The following is a 19,378-nucleotide window of genomic DNA, read 5'->3' on the forward strand; positions in this document are numbered from 1 at the left end:
TCCTCCTATTCTCACTTTTTTTTCTATTCTTTTCTTTTTATTTTTATTTTTTTTTTACCATTAAAAATAAAATTTCCTTTTTTTATAAGCCATAAATTAGTATATATATATGAACATGAATCAAGAAGTTATCGTAATATCCTCAACAAGGACTTTGAAGTTCCGAGTTTAGCATCGGTAGTCAGTCTCTCATAATCGGAAATATGAGCTCATTCTTTAAATATCATGCTTGCTTTCCATTTATCGTCGTCTTCCGATAAAACAACGATATGTGTGTTTAATAGGATTGACGATTTTGTAATCAGATTATTATACTCATTTAAATTCAATATTTTCTTTTTCTCTCTCTTTACTTGATTCATCCAAAAAATATTACCTTGAAATTAATATTTCAATTTTAAATTAATTATTTGAATATATATTAACAATTTTTAATAATTTTAATTATTATCGAGTGAACTTCAAAGTTACGATTGTCAAAATTAATTCAAGAATGATGAAAACAAAATTTGTTTTATTTTTTTTTTTATTTTTAATTTCGTTAAAATTACTGGAAGAAATTTTCTTTCAACGGCGAGAGAAAGTAAACTAAAAATCGTAAAATAATCGATCGCTAGGATACGCAAGGCACTCGAAAACCGAACCAACATGGAGGATGACCGAGTATCCTTATTGGAGCAACAGCTAGCACAGGCTAAATTGATTGCCGAAGAGGCGGATAAGAAATACGAGGAGGTGGGTCACGTACGCCAGAGAACAAAGAACACTTTTACAACCAAAAAAAAATATATATATATATTTGCATACGACCTTTGTTCCTTTCCCGATAAGAGTCGAACCAAAGAAAAATTTCCTAAAATCTTGTGATCGACATTATTATTAGATCAAAATTATATAATTCAATTCTATACGTATAATCAAAATGAATGAATATTTTTTAGTTCGACTCTTCACTGGATCAATTATTTTAGGTACTCGTCGGTAAGCTGAGCAGAAATTCACCTAGGATGTACTCGAGAAAAAACAATTAATTAATTTATTATTAATTATAGATATATATATATAATATAAGTTATCATTTCTTTTATTTTTCATCTCTCATTGTCATAAATTATTTATACTCCGTGTGAATTATTGTATAATTTTGAATTCTCTATAGCACACACACACCGAGTATATTAATTAAATATTATTACAATGAATTTGTTGTAATTGTAATATTTGTCTGTTGTGTCGTGTTTTATCGACATGTTTCCACATTTAAAGAGCCCGCAAGATTCTCGAGAACCGCAGCTTGGCGGATGAAGAGCGTATGGACGCCCTTGAGAATCAGTTGAAGGAGGCAAGGTTCCTAGCCGAAGAAGCTGACAAGAAATACGATGAGGTTTGCGAGCCCACGAGTTTCGTGCGTGCAAGCTGCAGTGACAATGATAATAATCACGATAATGACGATGCCGTTAACGATGACGATGATGGTTCCTAGTTGATAATCCTAACAATAGTGCCTAAAAATATCCACCCTAATTTTTTATTTCTTCGTCTCTTTCTTCTTCGTCTACTTTTTTTTCTTTTTTTTTTTAATTCCATCTTTCAATCTTCGCCCACTTTACTTTACTTCGATTATCTATTTATCTATTTATATCGAATAGATAACAAAATTAGATGATCTACTATATCCTAATCAAACCCCTAAGTATCCCATGATGTCGATAAACATTTTTTTCCTCCATTGTTTTTGTGTCTTCAGCGCGAAATCGATAGAAAATATTGGTTGCTGAATCTTTTCGACGAATTTCTCATTTTTCCCGCCCGTTTTGTCCGTTTAGTTCGAAACTTCAAGTGATAAAAATAACGCGGGAGGAAAAGTTCTTTTTTTTAATATGATAGATACTTGATCTGTGATGCCAAAATGATATAAAAAAAAAAAATATATATATAATCGTCGACCTGTTGATGATGATGATGATGTTGTTGTTGGTAATGTTGTTATCGTTCGATGTGTAAACGGTTCGCGAAATGAATCGAAAAAAGAAAAGTGCAGTGATTACGAAATGTTTCTTCTTCCTCTTCGTGAATTTAAGAGGAACGAAGATAACTTCGTTGGAATGAGTGATAGAAGCGTCTGTGATTTTATTTAAAAAAAAAAAAAAATAAGGGATGGAAAAAGTGTTTTGTTTAAAAAAAAAAAGAAAAAAAGAAAAAGTGTCCGGTATGAACATCGAACATTTTGTTTCATTCTAATTGAACAACGTTTAAAATCATCATGAAATTTGTTCGCGATTCTATTAGTGTTTCTTATTTCTTATGGGGTATTTTGTTGGTTTTTTTTCACCCCTCTTCTTCTGTGTTATATTACGGAGAGAAGAAATCGTTAAAAAAAAAATAGAAAAAAAAAGAAAAACGTATGGTAGAAAATAATTTAATCATGGTGCTGCTTTCGTCCAAAGACAGGACATTTATTCTACACTTTATCAGGACTTAAACATTCTCACGTTATTTGTTGATTATATAAATTTACTTTTTTTTCTTTTTTATGAAATTCGGAAAGTTTATTCGTGTGAAAATTGATATTTAAAAAGCGAAGGAAAAAAAAATCACGACAGGGGTCTCAGAGACAGTGACCGTTCTTTTTTGTGGTAGGTGTCCTGTGAAAAATGATTGCTTCGAAATTACAGAGATGCCAACAAAATATAAATAGAAGAATATAAATAAAATGTAAAAGAAAAATAGAATTACAAATTAAAGAAAACTAAATTTTTTTACTGAACAAAAAAATTCGAGTTAGAATTCGTTAACGAATAAATATGTTTTCCCCCCTTCAGTTTTTATTTCTCTGTAATTTCAAGTAATTCACGCGTATTAATCATTCCCCAATTAAATTCTCCAATTACGACTTCTAGCGTCAACATCGTTGTTGTTAATCAAGATTTTTTTGCATTAAAAAACTAACGATGCCGTGTGAGTGAATTTTTAACATAAGATTTGCAGTTTCATTGGTGATAATCATCAATAATACATAGACCCCCACTACGGTAGTGTTGTTAGATCTACGACTACCGGATATACGTCTCCTGCCATTAATTATTTCTAATTAACGATCTAACCAATGGTGTTGTTACAGTTTTTTTAGATAGATGCTTGTATGCGTGCGTTTTTATTGCTATGATTTATTCTAACGAATTGAAGATTTTTAACTTGTCGATCGAGTTTATAGAAGCCATATTTTTTAAGCGTTTATTATTTTTAATTTTTTTGTTTATTTTAATAAAAATTTCTTACGCTTTCGTACTTTCCAGCAAGCATGATTAATTTTCTTCTGTTTTTTTTTTCTTATGTATTACGTGATTATAAAATTAATAAAAATTCAAACACATACATTTTATTCGATGACAGTAAATTTATTTTATTTTATTATCAATTAATAAATAAAAAAAAATAAAACTACCTAATTACAGGTAATTATTTCGCTTTTATAGCAGATTAATTAATAGCACCGACAATGTTTCATGTTTTTCAAGGATGAAACAGTTTAACGCGTGCGTTACGTCATGCTTGCTTGGAGGTTTGTGCATGATCCACAAAAAGATTATTATGGACGAGAATAAATGAAATTTTGTGTATAATATAATTTATAAATACGACTCCTATACATATTTTTACTCCTCCACAATAATCGAAATGTGTATCAATATTGTTTTATAATCCTTAAAAAAAAATAAAAACTATATAGAAAAAAATAAAAACGTGATTGGAAGAAAAAATCGATATTAATAATAATTTAATTTATTTTAAATTTGTGTAAACAATACCAAAACCGTTATATTTGAATTATTTCAATTCTTAAATAATCTCAATTCTCTTCTTCCAATCGCGTTTGATCGAAACTAAAGATATTAACGTATTCCTGAAAAAGAAATAAAAAAGAAAAGCTTAAAAATAACGTGTGATGAACGAATGGAATTCGATTTAACCCCGATTGACAAAAAAAAATTGCAAAAATTGGAAAAAAAAAAACAAAGAAAAAGAAAAAACAAGAAAATAATAATCCTAACACACAGAGAACAAATAGTAGGTGGGAAGAAACGAGTGTATGTGTCGTTTATATACAGGTTGCCCGTAAATTGGCCATGGTCGAGGCCGATCTTGAGCGTGCCGAGGAACGCGCCGAGGCCGGAGAGTCGTAAGCATCCCTTTTTCAAAATCCGAATAATTTTTTTTTTCTCTCTCTCTCTTTCTCTGTCTATTCATTATTACGTTTTTTATTTTCCCCATCTCCTTCCAAAAATCATTCGCCCAACAACAAACAACCGTTCTTCCTTCGCCTTTTCTTTTCCCTTTTTCTTCTTTCGCTCGGTGTGAACTCAAACCCGATCTTTCTAACGAATGTTGCAAATGTTTTCTATTTCGAGTTTTTGTATTTTTATGCCTCGCACCTTCACTCACCCCCTGCCCACCTTTTGCCATCATTCACCACTATTACCACTATTACCGTTTATGCTCACGAAAAATCATTAAAAAGACAACGATCAAATGAGTAATAAAAGAAAAAAAAAAGAAAATGTTTTTTAGAATATCTTTGATGATGTGCTCGCTCGATTTTTAGCCGCTATGTTTATTAATTACGTCATCTCGATGTTGTTCTGCTCAATGTATTTTATTACATCCTGAGAAATATTGTCTATAATTATTTTTAAATGATACTTCTCTCTCTTTCTCTCTCTCTCTCTCTCTCTCTCTCTCTCTCTCTCTCTCTCTTTCTCTCTCTTTCTATTTTTCTATCTTTATCTTTTCGATTAATTTGTTTTCGTCTATGACTTTTTTCCCGCTGCACGTGCGACGTTATTATTATTAATTCTTTCACTTTCAGACATTGTCGTAATGACACGATATTTATTGCGTTTATGTATGATTGTGTGTGCGTGCGTATTCAAATTATTTCGTATGCTTATACAACACTAATTTAAAATATGCGTTCGTCTAAGGAAATCAAATTTTACTTTATACTTCGCGATCAATTTGTTTCATTAATAATATTAATATACCGTAATTATATATAAATCTTAAGTAAATAAACGTGATTTCCCTAGAAGTATGTTCGTGACCAATTACAAGCGAGAGAGATTTTTTTTCTTCATAAAAATACAGGGTGGGATTATTAAATCGAACGGTAATACTATTTAAAAGCATGTTATTCTATTGAAACAAAAACAAAAAATAAATAATATTAAAATAAATTATTTTACCACTTATACACATATACAATTAAAAAAAAAAAAAAAGAAATATTTTCCACACAAAAACATTTGAGTTTTCTAATTAAAATATCTTGCCGACCCTGCATTTATGCAAAACCCTTATGGAATAATTAATTTTTTCACATGGGATTCAGATCAACGTGTGAGACAAAGTCAAAAAAGAAATTTGTTCTCTCTCTCTCTCTTTTTTTTGGCCACGAATAAGAGGCAAAGCGCAGCCGCAATGTAATGTTTATTTATCACACGGCACGGAGTGCACCGCGAGTGTCATGAATAATTTAACAGCTAAAGACGAGACATAAGGAGGACGAGGAGGAGGTGGAAACATAAAAGAAAAGCAACAACCATGCAAAGGATGAGGATGAGGATGAGATGGAGACAAGGAGGAGTCAGTATCAACGTGTGTGTGATAGCTGAAGAATTAATATCCCCTAGCGTCTCGTTTTATTCTGCATGCGAGACTGAACGTTAACGCATATACATATTCATATGTTCAAACAAGATTTCTAATTTTTAAATTATATTTTTTTTTCTATTGTTTTGTTTCTCTTCCCCCAATTTATTATTCTAAATTTAATTGTTCTTCCCCCGCCCCCTCGACCCCCCCCTAGTTTAATCATATCTTCTATAATCGTTTATCTGTAATTTTTGATTTTGTTTTATTCTTATTTTCGCTGACACACGTTCTCTCACACACACATATAAACACACACACAGAAATGTTAATGCATTTTTGACGGTTATATCGTGAAATATATATTTGAAAATTATTTGATTAAATTTTTCTTATAAAATATTAATTGAAATAGAAGTAATATATATAAAGCGCAATATTAATAAAAAATATGAAAAATTCACGTTATTGGGGGAATCAAGAATGCGTTAATAGTTTATTTAATCACTGTCTTATATCATATACTTTTTATTTTTGTCATCTAATAAATCCTCTCATAATCAACCCTCTTGCTTCTTTCGCATGACACGTGTGGCTGTTGATCACAGGTCGCGAGGAAACTAGTCATGATGGAGCAGGACCTTGAAAGGGCCGAGGAAAAGGCAGAGTTGTCGGAAGCGTAAGTGGGACCACCCGCATTTTGCATGATCTTTTTCTTTCTTCTAACTATCTTCCTATCTCTATCTATCTATCTATCTATCTATCTATCTATCCTTCTTGACTCAAATTTATTTTTATTTTTTCCTATTTCCGCCATTACCATTCCTCGTCGATGTTCTTCGTCGTGCGATCGATTTCTCAAAAATTACAAAAAGATTTTTATTAATTATTATTATTATTATTATTATTCGCGATCAAATATAAAAATCATGGGTATGGAATATTAATTTGTTTTCTTTTTACCACCCCTCCAATTTGTAGAAATATTTAAATTTATTGTACAATGAATTGAAAAGAATATTTTAAATTATTATACAATAAATTGTAAGAAGATAAAAAATAAATATGTTGTTTTTGTTATTGTGATTATGAGATTTCGATCGTCGAAAAGATCGGGGTAACGGGAAAGGGGGCAAAATATAATTGAAATTCTGTTAACTATTTTACGATGGGTATTTGTTTTATTTTTTTACAGCAAAATCGTCGAGCTTGAGGAAGAATTGCGCGTGGTCGGTAATAACCTGAAATCCCTCGAGGTCTCGGAAGAAAAGGTAAAACAAAACAATTCAAAAATCAATACCAATACCAACAAATTGCAAATACAAATGATATCTTATATCTCAATTTTTTAATAATCGATTATAAGAGTCTCGGTGAATAATCATTTATAATGCAACTTCGGATTTAAATTTTACCTGTCACAACAAGATTGGTTAATGAAAATTATAGGAACAAAAAATAATCAATAATTTCAATTACTCGCGTTTTTTTAATGAGAAGGATAACGAAAGGATTATTTACAAGTATTTTTAAGTATCTACAGTCGCTTAATTAATGAGTTTTCTTTATTCGAACGAATGAAAAAGGAAACAAACTATATCTTGTTTGCTCTATCTGTTTTCTCAATTTTTCTCTATTTAATTCTATATTTTTGTTGAATTCTCAATTTCATCCGATTTTTATTACATAATTAATTAATGTCCATTTTTTTTTTCTTTCTTCTTTTTGTAAATATATTTATTATCGAGAAATGTAATGTAATGTACTGTACGTAGGCCAACCAGCGCGAGGAGGAATACAAGAACCAAATTAAGACCCTTACCACTCGTCTAAAGGAGGTACACATCCTTTGGGAGTGTCTTGCGCTTTTGCATTATTCTGTCTTGATTTACTTTTTTTTTCCTTTTTTCATTTTTATTGTATTTTTTTTTGTTTTTTTTTCTTTTAATTTATTTTTATTTTTTTGTGGTTTGTTTCAATGGATCGATTTCGGCTGTGACATCGCATTAGATCGTAGTACTAAAAAATATTAACAGATCCTGCCCCCCCCCCCCAACACCACCCTTTTCTTATATATACAAATATACCATTTTTCATCGAAGTTCGAATTTTGCAAGCGAATTTAGAGCATTAATAAGACGTATATACACCAACAACATAAATATAATTAAAATAATATATAAAGCAACACACACACAACACTAATTGTCGTTTTTAATAATCTTGTACTAACGATGCCTCGTGTGTTTTCTTTTTTTTTTGTCCAATCTTGTGCGCTTCACTAAAATTAGGCGACGCAGAGAGAGGAGACGTTCGAGGGACAGGTGAAGATCTTGGATAGTCAGTTGAAAGAGGTAAGCATGATTGAAAATGTGTAATAAAAAAAATAAGTTAGAAAGAATATTCGAGTTATATTTGCGTATATATAACATTTGATAAAAGTGTTTTTATCCATAAAAAATAAATAAATGTTATGATAATAGAAAAAAAATATTAAAACGATCGACGATGCATAGAAAATATTTCTAGCAATGTTTATTATGTACATTTTTCGTGATTATTTAAATTTAAAAATGACAAAATAAAATATAGGATAATAAGTGACGTAACATTATCATCATCCTTGGAAGAATTATGTCACGTTGTTTCAGGTATGCGAGGAATGCGAGTGTTGTTAAATTTTTAATCAATTTTTAATCAATTTTTAATCATACACAACGTATTCATTATAATTCTTAGAAAAGTAAAGTTATTAAAACTTATTGTTAGAAAGATTAATAACTACGATAACAAATTCATTGATTTTTATTTCCCAATGAGTGTATTTTTTTTGCATGGTGTGAAAATTTTACCAATAATACGATACGATTGAAAGAAAATATACTACGTCGATTTCGAAAATTACCAATTGCAAATCAAATTTATTTATATAATGTTGAATTAAAATATTTCTCTTTTTTTTCTTGTTATTCATTTGAAAAAAAATCTGTAAAATGTTATTACAATCGAATATCAAATTCGATTGATTTCATTTTGTAAGTTTCTTTTTTTTTTTTTTTTTTTTTTTTTTTTTTTTTTTTTTTTTTTTTTTTTTTTTTTTTTTTTTTTTTTTTTTTTTTTTTTTTCGAAATCGACGAGAATAAAAAATACATCTTAATTACTTCGAATTGATTCTAATTGAATTGTGAAACATTTTACAGGCTGAGGCTCGCGCCGAGTTCGCGGAGAGATCCGTGCAGAAACTCCAGAAGGAGGTCGACAGGCTCGAAGGTGCGTATAAATTCAGAATAAACAAAATGACGAGCTTCGTCGGTTATCTCGTCGTTTTTAAGAAAAAAAAAAAAAAAAAAAAAAAAAAAAAAAAAAAAAAAATATGGCGGCTTTCGTTTATTTTTTAACGCGTCCTTATTATCAGTTCGATTCTGTTCCAGCAACATTTTCTCTTTCTTTAAAAAAAAAACCATTTCCATTACATCTTTTTTTTTTCTTTACTTTATACATTAAAATTTTTTATTTTATTTTTATTTAATTTCACACGACCTGTCTTTCTTTCTTTCTTTCTTATTTTATTTTATTTTATTCTATTTAATTATTATTTTGTATCATTCTTGTTCTACATTCTAATTTATTTTAAAAGCATGTATTATCATATAGCATCGATATTTTGAATCATCGTTGTTATTTTGTTCATGTATAATGTACATACAGTGATAATAAGAAAGAGAGAGAGAACAAACATAATCGATCATATTGGATTATCTACAACGTGTATCGCTCGTTGCCGTCGATTGAAATTTCTTTAAGATTTCAGATCTATTTAAAGGTGTATACTTGTACGCACGTATATTATATTTTGAAAAGAAAAATATCTCGAGGTAATCGGATATCATGCAAAAACTATCTTTTAACTGATCAAAATAACATTTAATCGACGTTTGATTTGTGGATACGGCTCTTAATTACGAACGCATTAACACCAACTCGAGCAATTGACAATAAAAATCCAATTTTATTAAACAATAAATCATGTGTATATAATTTAGAGAAAAAGGAAAAAAAAACAAATTATTTAAATTGAAAAAGAATTTAAATTAAAGAAAATCAAAACTATTTGGAAACGTGAAACGAAATTTTTCCGATGACAAAAATTTAATAGAAAACACGATGACTAAATCAACAAAATTCGTAATAACTTTCTACGATAATAAATATAGAAAATAAAATTGGATTTTTGTTAGACGCAAAGAAAAAGCTTTGAAAAATAAAAATAATTTATTTTGAAGCACGATGATTGACGATCGTGAACAGTAACATTTAAAAACCAAGCAAGCCTTCTTTCTTTAGAAACAAAAAAAAAAGAACATTAAAGTGCAGTTTTTCTTGCAAGTTCGTGTGCCGTGTTTTTCCTGTTGCATCACAACCTCCCTTCAATCATTACCCCCTAAAAAAATAACTATAAGCCGCAGCCTTAAACTTTGTTTGCCAGCCTATAATATTATCACTCACAAATCAGATTAAATTTCTGAACGAGAGAAATTATGTGTGATAATAATTAATTAATTTAAAAAAAAAAAAAAAACATATACTATGGATCTGTCGCGCGCGCACGTCGTGTCTTTTGGCCCTTGGCCCTTTTTCTCCCTCTATAACCGGTGATCTTTACAGACGACCTCGCCGCCGAGAGAGAGAAAAACAAATTGCTCCAGGAGGAAATGGAAGCCACCCTGCATGACATCCAGAACATGTAGATCTTGTGTTGGTTGGTCTGGACGTTCGTGAAATCATAACAATAATAACCTATATCAAAAAAATCATTAAAAAAAAAAACAAATAAAAGAACGAGCAAACACGTTAAAAAAGATATATGCAACAGAACTCAACACAACAAGAACAATGAAAATAAGAGGAAGATAATATACACGTATAAACATACACACACTATACACATTAAAAAAAAAAAAAAAAAAAAAAAAAAAAAGTAAAATAAAAATTCAGAAAATTGAGTCCGAAAAAAGAAACACCACAGATATACATGTACACATACACACACACACAAACGCGTACATTAAACACAATGAAAATGAAACGAAAAAAAAAGATAATAATAATTAATAATTAAAAAAAAAAATAAAAAAACAAAAAAAGAAGCAGAGGAGCAGCAGCAGCAGCGTATAATAGCGAGAAAGAGAAACGAGCCACGCGTTATGATTAAATAAGTTGATTATTATTATTATTTGAATTATTCCAATAATTCGGTACGCGTTACTTCTCGCGTGCAGATTATTTTCCGTGTGGTGGGGTGCACACTCTTTAAGTAGAAATAATAATAATAATAATAATAATAATAATAATAGTAAAATAATAATAATAATAATAATAATATTAATAATATAAGAATAATATACATATATATAAATATATAAATAAATAAATAAATATATTTCTCTCTCTTTTGCGAGAGTCAGTCTGACTGTGTGCGTGTGTATGTGTTTGATTGTATGCTACAAGTGCTAATATGAACGTACGTATGCGTGTGCAAATGTGTGTTGGTGTATATGCGAGTGTGTGGATGAGAGAATGAAACAAACAAACAAAAATGAAAGAAAGAGAAAGAGAGATGAAAGTATAGCGTAAATGAGACGAATGTATGCAAGAAAGAGATAGAAATAATACAAAAAATTATAGGCAAAGGTTTCAATCTATGCGTGTCTCGTATTATCGATTATTGAATTTCGATTCGATTACGACGATCACGATGATAAAAATAATAATAATAATTATAATAATGATGATGATAATAATTATAATGATGTTCATGATGATAAAATTATTATGGCTATGTAGGGATTTTTAGTACGGGGGTGATTAACTTAAAAGTTCCTTGATGGATCAAAAGTTACTAACTGAGTAAAAAATTAAATATATGCTAATTTTTTTTTTGTATCTTCATATATTGTTAATCTACAAACAAGCCTAATTACAAGCCTAAAAAGTCATTTAAAAAAAAAAAATAAATAAATAAAAGAAGTAATTGTCCAAAATGATTTAGTAACTTTTGATATATACAAGAATACTTATGGGATTTAACGCAACCTTGTATAATAAAAATTAGGTGTGCTACTCTTTCTCTCTCTCTCTCTCTCCCTCTTCGTTTATTTTCGTTGTCGGCACATTCCTCGTTACGAAGATAAGATGAAAATGATTAATATAAATATAATAATACTTACATTCCTCTCGGGGCTCGTTTCTCTCGCGGACCTCGATTATTTTTTATTTATTCTTTTTTATCCCTCCCACCCCTAAATTTTTTTCTTTTATTCAATTTGATAAAGAGAAAGAAGATGGAAATGTCGCATGACTTTTCTATTTTCTTCTCTCTTATCTTCAAAACATAATATACACCATCCTTCCTTTCTCTTTCTTTTTTTTTTTTCTTTTTCTCCTCTCATTTTATAACGAGAATGAGTAATTTAAAATAAAAAGTGTGCATTTAATTACGAGATTGTCCACTGCCAAATCGTCAAGCGGTTTCGTCCTCTCTTCATTAGAAAAAGAAAAAAAAAAAATTCAATACTTTCCTTCCTAAGCCACCTTCCCAAAAAATAAACCACCCCCCTAACCGCCTTCCCTTTATTTTCTATATTCATTTATTAAAAAATATATTATTTTTTTTAATCTTCATTATTTTTCATCATCGTTATTGTTGCTATTATTATTATTATTATTACTATTGTTATCATCGTTAAAACAAAAATCTTTATTTTCGATTCACGTTTAATGATTTTCATTATCGGTCATCAATAAAATTAAACTCTCTTCTTCTCTGCGCGATTTTTTTCGTAATATTATAAAAAAAATAATCTTAAATTAAAGAAAGAAACTAAATATAAAAAAACAAAAGATAAAACATTGCGCGCGAGAGGATCGAACCGCTCTACAATTAAAATTAATTACTTAATTAATTTTATAAATAAATCACCGCGCGAGGAAAATGAAAGAACAAAGAAATGCAAAACAAAATGCAACTTTCTTTTTTTTTTATTTTACAATGCAAAAGCACAATCGCGAATAACGCGAGTCGTAATATTTAGTATAACGTATAATTAATTTTGTTTATTAATTATTTTACATCCCGAAAACCAAACTTTTCCATTTACTTTCTTAACTCTCTCTTTCTCTGTCTCTTTTATTCATTGTTTCACTTAAATACAAGGCCTCTTCCTCCTTCTCTTCTCCCCCCTTCTCCCACCTTTTAAACTCCTATAAGTTGCGAAGAGAATGTTTAGAAAAGACATTAAAAATACACAAAAAACAAATATTATAATAATATAGTAATGAAATAAACAAATAAACGAACGAAAGGGAAATGCAAATTAAAATATTGAGTTTACGAAAGAGATGAGTTTTTAGTTTATTAATTTACTTAATAATAATAATAATAATAATAATAATAATTATTAAAATAAACGAATGGAATGATAATAATAACACTCTAATAACACATTGTAATAATAATGATTATTATTATATACATATACATATATATTGCTATTATTATATATAAAAACTGTTTATAATATATATTTTAATTTTGAAAAACCCGAGTGTGTGTGTGCAGTTTGTTGTTGTCTCTATTTTTTTTTTCTTTTCTTTGTTTGATTTTAAACATCGTTTTTTCTTTTAAATTTTCGTTTTTTCTTTTGCTTCTAATTTTTGCTCACCATCAACGTGAATTAACATTGAATTGAAAAAAGATATATACATATATATAATGTTTAATAAAATAATATAATAAAAAAGAATTTTAAGCGTAAATAAAAATCAGTTGGGACTCTGATTACGCGTGTAATTTATATTTACACATAAATATTTAATAATTGGCTGTGCCCGCCTGTTCATTTTAAAAAAAAGAAAAGAAAAAAACAACCCTTATTGTGATCTTGCATGTCGTACAAACACGAAGAAAAGTGAACTACGTGATAGCTGTTATCATCGTCTAAAGAGTAAGTACTATCCTGCTTGTTGTTTTTTGCTAATTAACATTTCCTGATAATTATTAAGAGAAAGAATACGACGAATGTTTTTCTTTCTTTTTCTTTTTCTATCATTTTATTCAATATTCCTCGTACTCTTTCTCTCACTCTCGTTACCTTTTACCTCGAATTTTTTTATTGGATAAAATAAAAATGAAACGATTTGTAAATTATCTGTTTTATATTACGTGCAACGAATTAGGGATGTATTATTTAAAATATATTCTAATATATATATTAGTTTAATATCTAGGTAATGTTATATAATAATTATAATGTACATGATGTTTATTTTAATTATATACACGGTGTTAAAAACGTTTCTAGATGATTTTAAAAATTAATTACAAGTAAAGATCTTCAAAAGAAGAGTAATTAATTTGTAACATTATTTAGAAATTTATTTTAGCAAACCTTGTATAATTAATATAATTTGTATCGGGGCTTTTCAAAATTCTCCAATTGACGATCCTCGTTTACCAAACGCGAATATTATTTACATGTAATATATTGCTGAAGTAATTTTGAATTATTATAATTTCTGGTCATTGCGAGTCCAGGAATTGTTTAGTTTTGCTAAAATTACTATGACCATCGAATTTAGATACGCCACTCTCCACATAGGATCATCTGGATTGCATTGAAAAGCCCTGATTTATATAATTTAGTTAACAAAAAATAATAGTAATAATCGATTCTATAATTGATTTCATATAATTAATAATAATATAATTATTAATTAATTTCAAACGCTTAGCCACCCTTAACACAAAAGAAATAGAAAAATATTAATTATAGTTTTTTATTTTATTTTCTTTTACACAAAGAGTTAGTATATTATTAGTTGAAAAGAAATAATAATATAAAATAATAATAATGCTTTTTCCTCCTAAATTAACATTGCCAATGCTTGCAGATGAGATGGTGGTAGAAAAGGAGAAATTCAAGGAGATCGGTGATGGACTGGATAATGCATTTTTCGAACTCTACGGCGTCTAATTCGCCACTAACCACCCCTCTAACGCTTCTCCAATCAAAAAAACAATATAAAAAAAAAAACCTTTCTTACAGTCTCGCTTGCTCTCTTAACACGTATTCCGTAAGTTTATTAAGCTCTAACATTTCTTAACGTCACAATAATTGCTTCGCTATTAAAAAGCAACCATTACAAAATTAAACAAACCAATTTAACACTTACTTTACTGCTTTTCTTTCAATTTTCTTTTTTAATTTTAATTATTTAATTCTTACATTTATACACAGGACCCCCACAGATTATTATTTTTTTTTTCTTAATCCACAATTGAGTTTTTAACACACCAATCATGAAAATTATTGAAGCTTTGCAAATTTTACAAACACACATGCATAATAATCATACATCCATAGTAATAAATATAAGGGAACAATGATGTCGTTAATTTGTTCGATTACTTCATATTTGAAGAATGAAATAAACATCTATTTCTGAGTCCTACGTTACAAAAAAAAATCATTTCATACATTAAATAAAAGTAAAATATTTTCTTCTATTTTTCTAAAATAATTTCTATTCATTTCAGACGAGCTCGTCCACGAGAAAGAGAAGTACAAATATATTTGCGACGATTTGGATCTCACCTTCACCGAATTGGTTGGTTAAATTTGACCTCCTTTTCGACACGTTCTTCTGTCAACCCCTGCTGTCGAATTTCAATTAATGAAACATCAAATTCAAAAGAAGATACAAGCGTTATATTGCGATCGTCGTTTAGCCCTTTTTCACGGCGCGGGCTGGTTGCTATTATACATACAACAACAACAACAAAAACTACAAATATATATATAAATATATTTAAATATTTAAATGCACATACACACGATGTATACCATAATTAATTTTATTATATATGTAACTCTGTCTAATTGTTGTATATTATATAAATACGTTCCGCGTTAATTTTGGGTCGTTTTTTTTTTTTTGAATATTTTCACAATCTTTCACACATTCTACATTCATAATTTCGCGCTGAACGGTCATTCGATGACAGCGTCGCCATCTCGTGGGTTCGACTCGAATCTCGTCAGCGCGAAATTTCAAATTGTTACAAACTGTTCACGCAATCAAAATAGAACAGATAAAAATGATTTATTTGAAACAATTTATATTAATCCTTACATATAATAAGTTGACCTTGAGAATTAATAAAAAAGATATTAAATAACTCGGCGATGCTGGTCGAGAATCTCTTATAATTTTGAATATCATTTTTATCCTAAATTATTATTTTGATTAATAATAATCAACCCATCCTCTTCGAACACCATTATCCAAATTTGAAAATCTAATAATTCAAGGTATACTAACTGATAATCTCTCTCTCTCTTATATAAATTAATAATATTAAAAACACTAAAATATGTATCTATAATACTAACAATCATCCAAACTAATAGCACGTTCCCTCCATTACAGACGTCCTGGTAAACGAGCGCTGTAAGTACAAAGCCATCGCCGACGAAATGGATCAGACGTTTGCCGACCTCGCCGGATATTAACGAATTGCTGCTTTAACGCTTTACGAGCTGGTCTATATTGAAAGTAAAGAAAATTGAAAAATAGGGTTAACACACTGACGGGAAAAGACGGGGGAACAACGATCAATAAAATTGTTATTCACGCTATGATTAAAAGAAATATGTGACCACTGCCAGAGCACATTGACAACTTCGCCGACACGTTCAAATTCATTTCAACTTTGACACATGCATAAACATGTGTACATATTTAATCCTTTTATGATTTATCAATATTAAATTTTATTCTATCAATTTTTGTAAAATTTACTATTACTTGATTATAAATTAAATCGAATTTTTGAAATAATTAATTATACTATTAAGTATTAAATTAAAAAAAAAAATATTCCATGCTTAGATTTAATTATTTAAACAATTTTTACAAGTCATTTTTACTTATTAAAATATAATTACACGAAAAATATATGTATTTATAAGGGTTTAAAATGTACACATGTATGTTAAATAAGAACTATTTTCTCTTTTTCAAATTTTAAAAAATCATATCGAGCGTGATATTAAACCAAGCGTGAGCTCGGCCAATTAACGAAATTATTTTTATTTTCTATTTCTCATATTTTCTTATTGATCTTTTTATCGCCAATTAGAAATCTCTCACGTACGATCGTGCAAGTGTGCGATACCCGATTATTATCCCCGTTTTATAATTTTCTTCTTTTTTATTTTGTTTTCGCGTGAATATGCTTGATAAAAAATATTGTAAAAGAATAAAAATAACAAATCGCGCTTCGTATTATTGTAATAAGCTTATTCATCAGCATTCGTAATTAGTATACGTATCGTTCCTAAAATCTTTAAATAATTTCATTCCTATAGCTTTTTTATACAAAACGTGTTCAATAAAATACACAAGCAGGTACATACTCACACGTACACATAATAACATTAAGAAAAATAAAATAAATGAATAGGCGTCATTTATCAATTCAGTTATACATTAATGTTTTTTTAAGTGCAATTTCAACAAAAACCATTTCAATATACGAATTTGTAAGAATTTTGTTTTTTAAACAATAAAGAAAACTTGTATAAAGTATAGGAAAAAAAATTAAACAAAAAAATTGATAAGGAAGGACGCAAATTGTACATCAGTGAAACCGAAGTGCAAAAAAAAAAGAAAAAGAGATAAAAAAACAAATAAAATGTGTCTACGATTGTAAGAGACGAATTTATGCTTTTAATGAAATTCAATTCGTGTAAAAATTTGTACGCTTATGACAAAAAAAGAAAATGAAAAAAAAATATCTAAAGCATTGTTTGTAATTAATTAACGTTGACAATCGTCTCAATATATTTACATAAATATAAATAATAATAATAATGATAATAATAATCTTTCACATCCACATACACAAACACATCCTGACGAACGATATTATATAATAATAATAATAACAATAATAATCATCATTGATAGTTTATAATAAATAGTAATTAATTTCATGATTGTCAACTATAATGCGGTAATTATAATTTATACACAAGAAACAATATCTTGCCGTTTTTAATTTTAAGTCACAGTTTTCATCGTCCATTGAGAAATCTCCCTCTTTATTTGAAATCTACATAATTTTTAAACAAATTTCATGTATATTTAATCGCTTCTAAATCTTTCCAATGAAATAAGGCTATGCGCTGCAATTTTTGTACAATCGGCTGAATTTAACGTAAAGAGCAAAATATATGACAATGTGTGCAAAGAAACAAAAATGTGCTTGGAATGCCGAATTGAAGTTTGATAATTTAAAAACAAAAAGAAGAAAAACTACACTTTTTTTTGCCTTTCATCATAATATTTTTTATGGAATCCGCTATAATAAAAAAATTACTGAGAAAAGGATTGAACAACGATTTTTTTTCAATTTTACAATTTTTTTAGGGGTCCATCAGGATATATCCAATATAATGTGCCTGCAGTAAAACTTAATACTCAACCTTTTCCAAGAAAATGAAAAAAGAAGATTCACATACATTTTTATATACCAGTTCATTTCGTGCTAAATAGAAAAATAAATAGGTTATAGTATAATTAAAAAAAAAAGAAATTCTAGGAAAAATTTGCATAGGTAGACTGAAAAGTTCTGAGCTATATGAACGACGATTGGTTGAGAAGTTTTGAGCCTAGCACGGTGTAGAAAACCATAAAGCTCAATGAGCTTTCCACTATGTAGAATTTTAAAAAAAATAGGCATTCTGTCAACCTGGCTCTCTCCTAGTGAGACAAGATACACAAATTTGATTCAAGAATGGGCCAAAAATTCTTAGGTGATTTTAAAAATTAATTATTATTTTTTCGAGACCTTTTAAGACTATTATTAGGGTTGTAATTTGTAATAAGCAAAGCTTAGAGTCTTGCATAAAAATGGAATTCCAAAATATATTTAATAAAACATAATTGATTCTTAAAGTAATTTAGCACTTTTTGGCACACTTTTATAGCATATGCATCTTTATTTAATTATGTTTACACGATTATATTGTTATTACTATTACTATTATTATTATTATTAAAAAGGCACATATATTTTATCTCGGCATACTCTTGCAAATCAAAATTAATCAGCGAATAGTTGAGAAAGGAAAAATGGGATGATGAGACTGAATGGTTTACAATATATTAAATGATAAAAAAGAAAAAGAAATATTTACATAACATACATATTCATTATTTATGATTTTCATATCATAATATAATATTATCTGTCTAAACACAACGCTAACATAATATATTTCTGTATATTTCGAGTTCGTAATCATATATATATATATATATCCTCATTATCATCTTATCAGCAAAAAAAAATAATTTGTTCTTTTATTTTTTATTCTTTTTCTTCATAATTAAAGAATTGCTGAGTAACATAATACATACATATCGCCAAGAAATATGATTTTCTCTTCGCATATCACGAAGTCGGCCGACGACGACATTGCAAGTGCATTTTATTCAAAAAATAACAACGTTTTTTCCATTTAATTGCTACTTCTTTTTACGCATTGCGTAAATTATCTTTTTTTTTTTTACTTTTTCTATAGTTTTTTTTTTAATTTTTTATTGATAAACTTACAAGCACTATCAACAACAACAACAACGTCGGCCCTAAAAGCTAAAATCA

General features: G+C 28.4%; 1 protein-coding gene across 30 annotated transcripts in view; it reads left to right on the top strand.

Moving 5' to 3' along the window:
* LOC106789494 (tropomyosin) overlaps window positions 1-17,405 on the top strand; it is a 38,995-nt gene extending 21,590 nt beyond the window's left edge. For 3 of the 30 annotated variants that reach the window (XM_014753738.1, XM_014753726.1, XM_014753749.1), the window contains 7 exons: window positions 618-735; window positions 6,258-6,328; window positions 6,845-6,920; window positions 7,425-7,487; window positions 7,941-8,003; window positions 8,850-8,919; window positions 10,315-10,596. In XM_014753738.1, the coding sequence (XP_014609224.1) occupies window positions 618-735; window positions 6,258-6,328; window positions 6,845-6,920; window positions 7,425-7,487; window positions 7,941-8,003; window positions 8,850-8,919; window positions 10,315-10,397 (544 nt within the window). In that variant the 3' untranslated portion in view covers window positions 10,398-10,596. Of the gene's footprint in view, window positions 1-617; window positions 736-1,266; window positions 1,385-4,109; window positions 4,181-6,257; window positions 6,329-6,844; window positions 6,921-7,424; window positions 7,488-7,940; window positions 8,004-8,849; window positions 8,920-10,314; window positions 10,615-15,244; window positions 15,918-16,137 lie in introns of those variants that run through there. The other 27 variants (XM_014753737.1, XM_014753723.1, XM_014753747.1 and 24 more) reach the window with 17 other exon arrangements.
* Window positions 17,406-19,378: the final 1,973 nt, after the last annotated feature.

The sequence above is a fragment of the Polistes canadensis genome, unplaced genomic scaffold (assembly GCF_001313835.1).
Source record: "Polistes canadensis isolate GaletaPanama2010 unplaced genomic scaffold, ASM131383v1 scaffold_187, whole genome shotgun sequence".
NCBI classification, from domain to species: Eukaryota; Metazoa; Arthropoda; class Insecta; order Hymenoptera; family Vespidae; genus Polistes; species Polistes canadensis.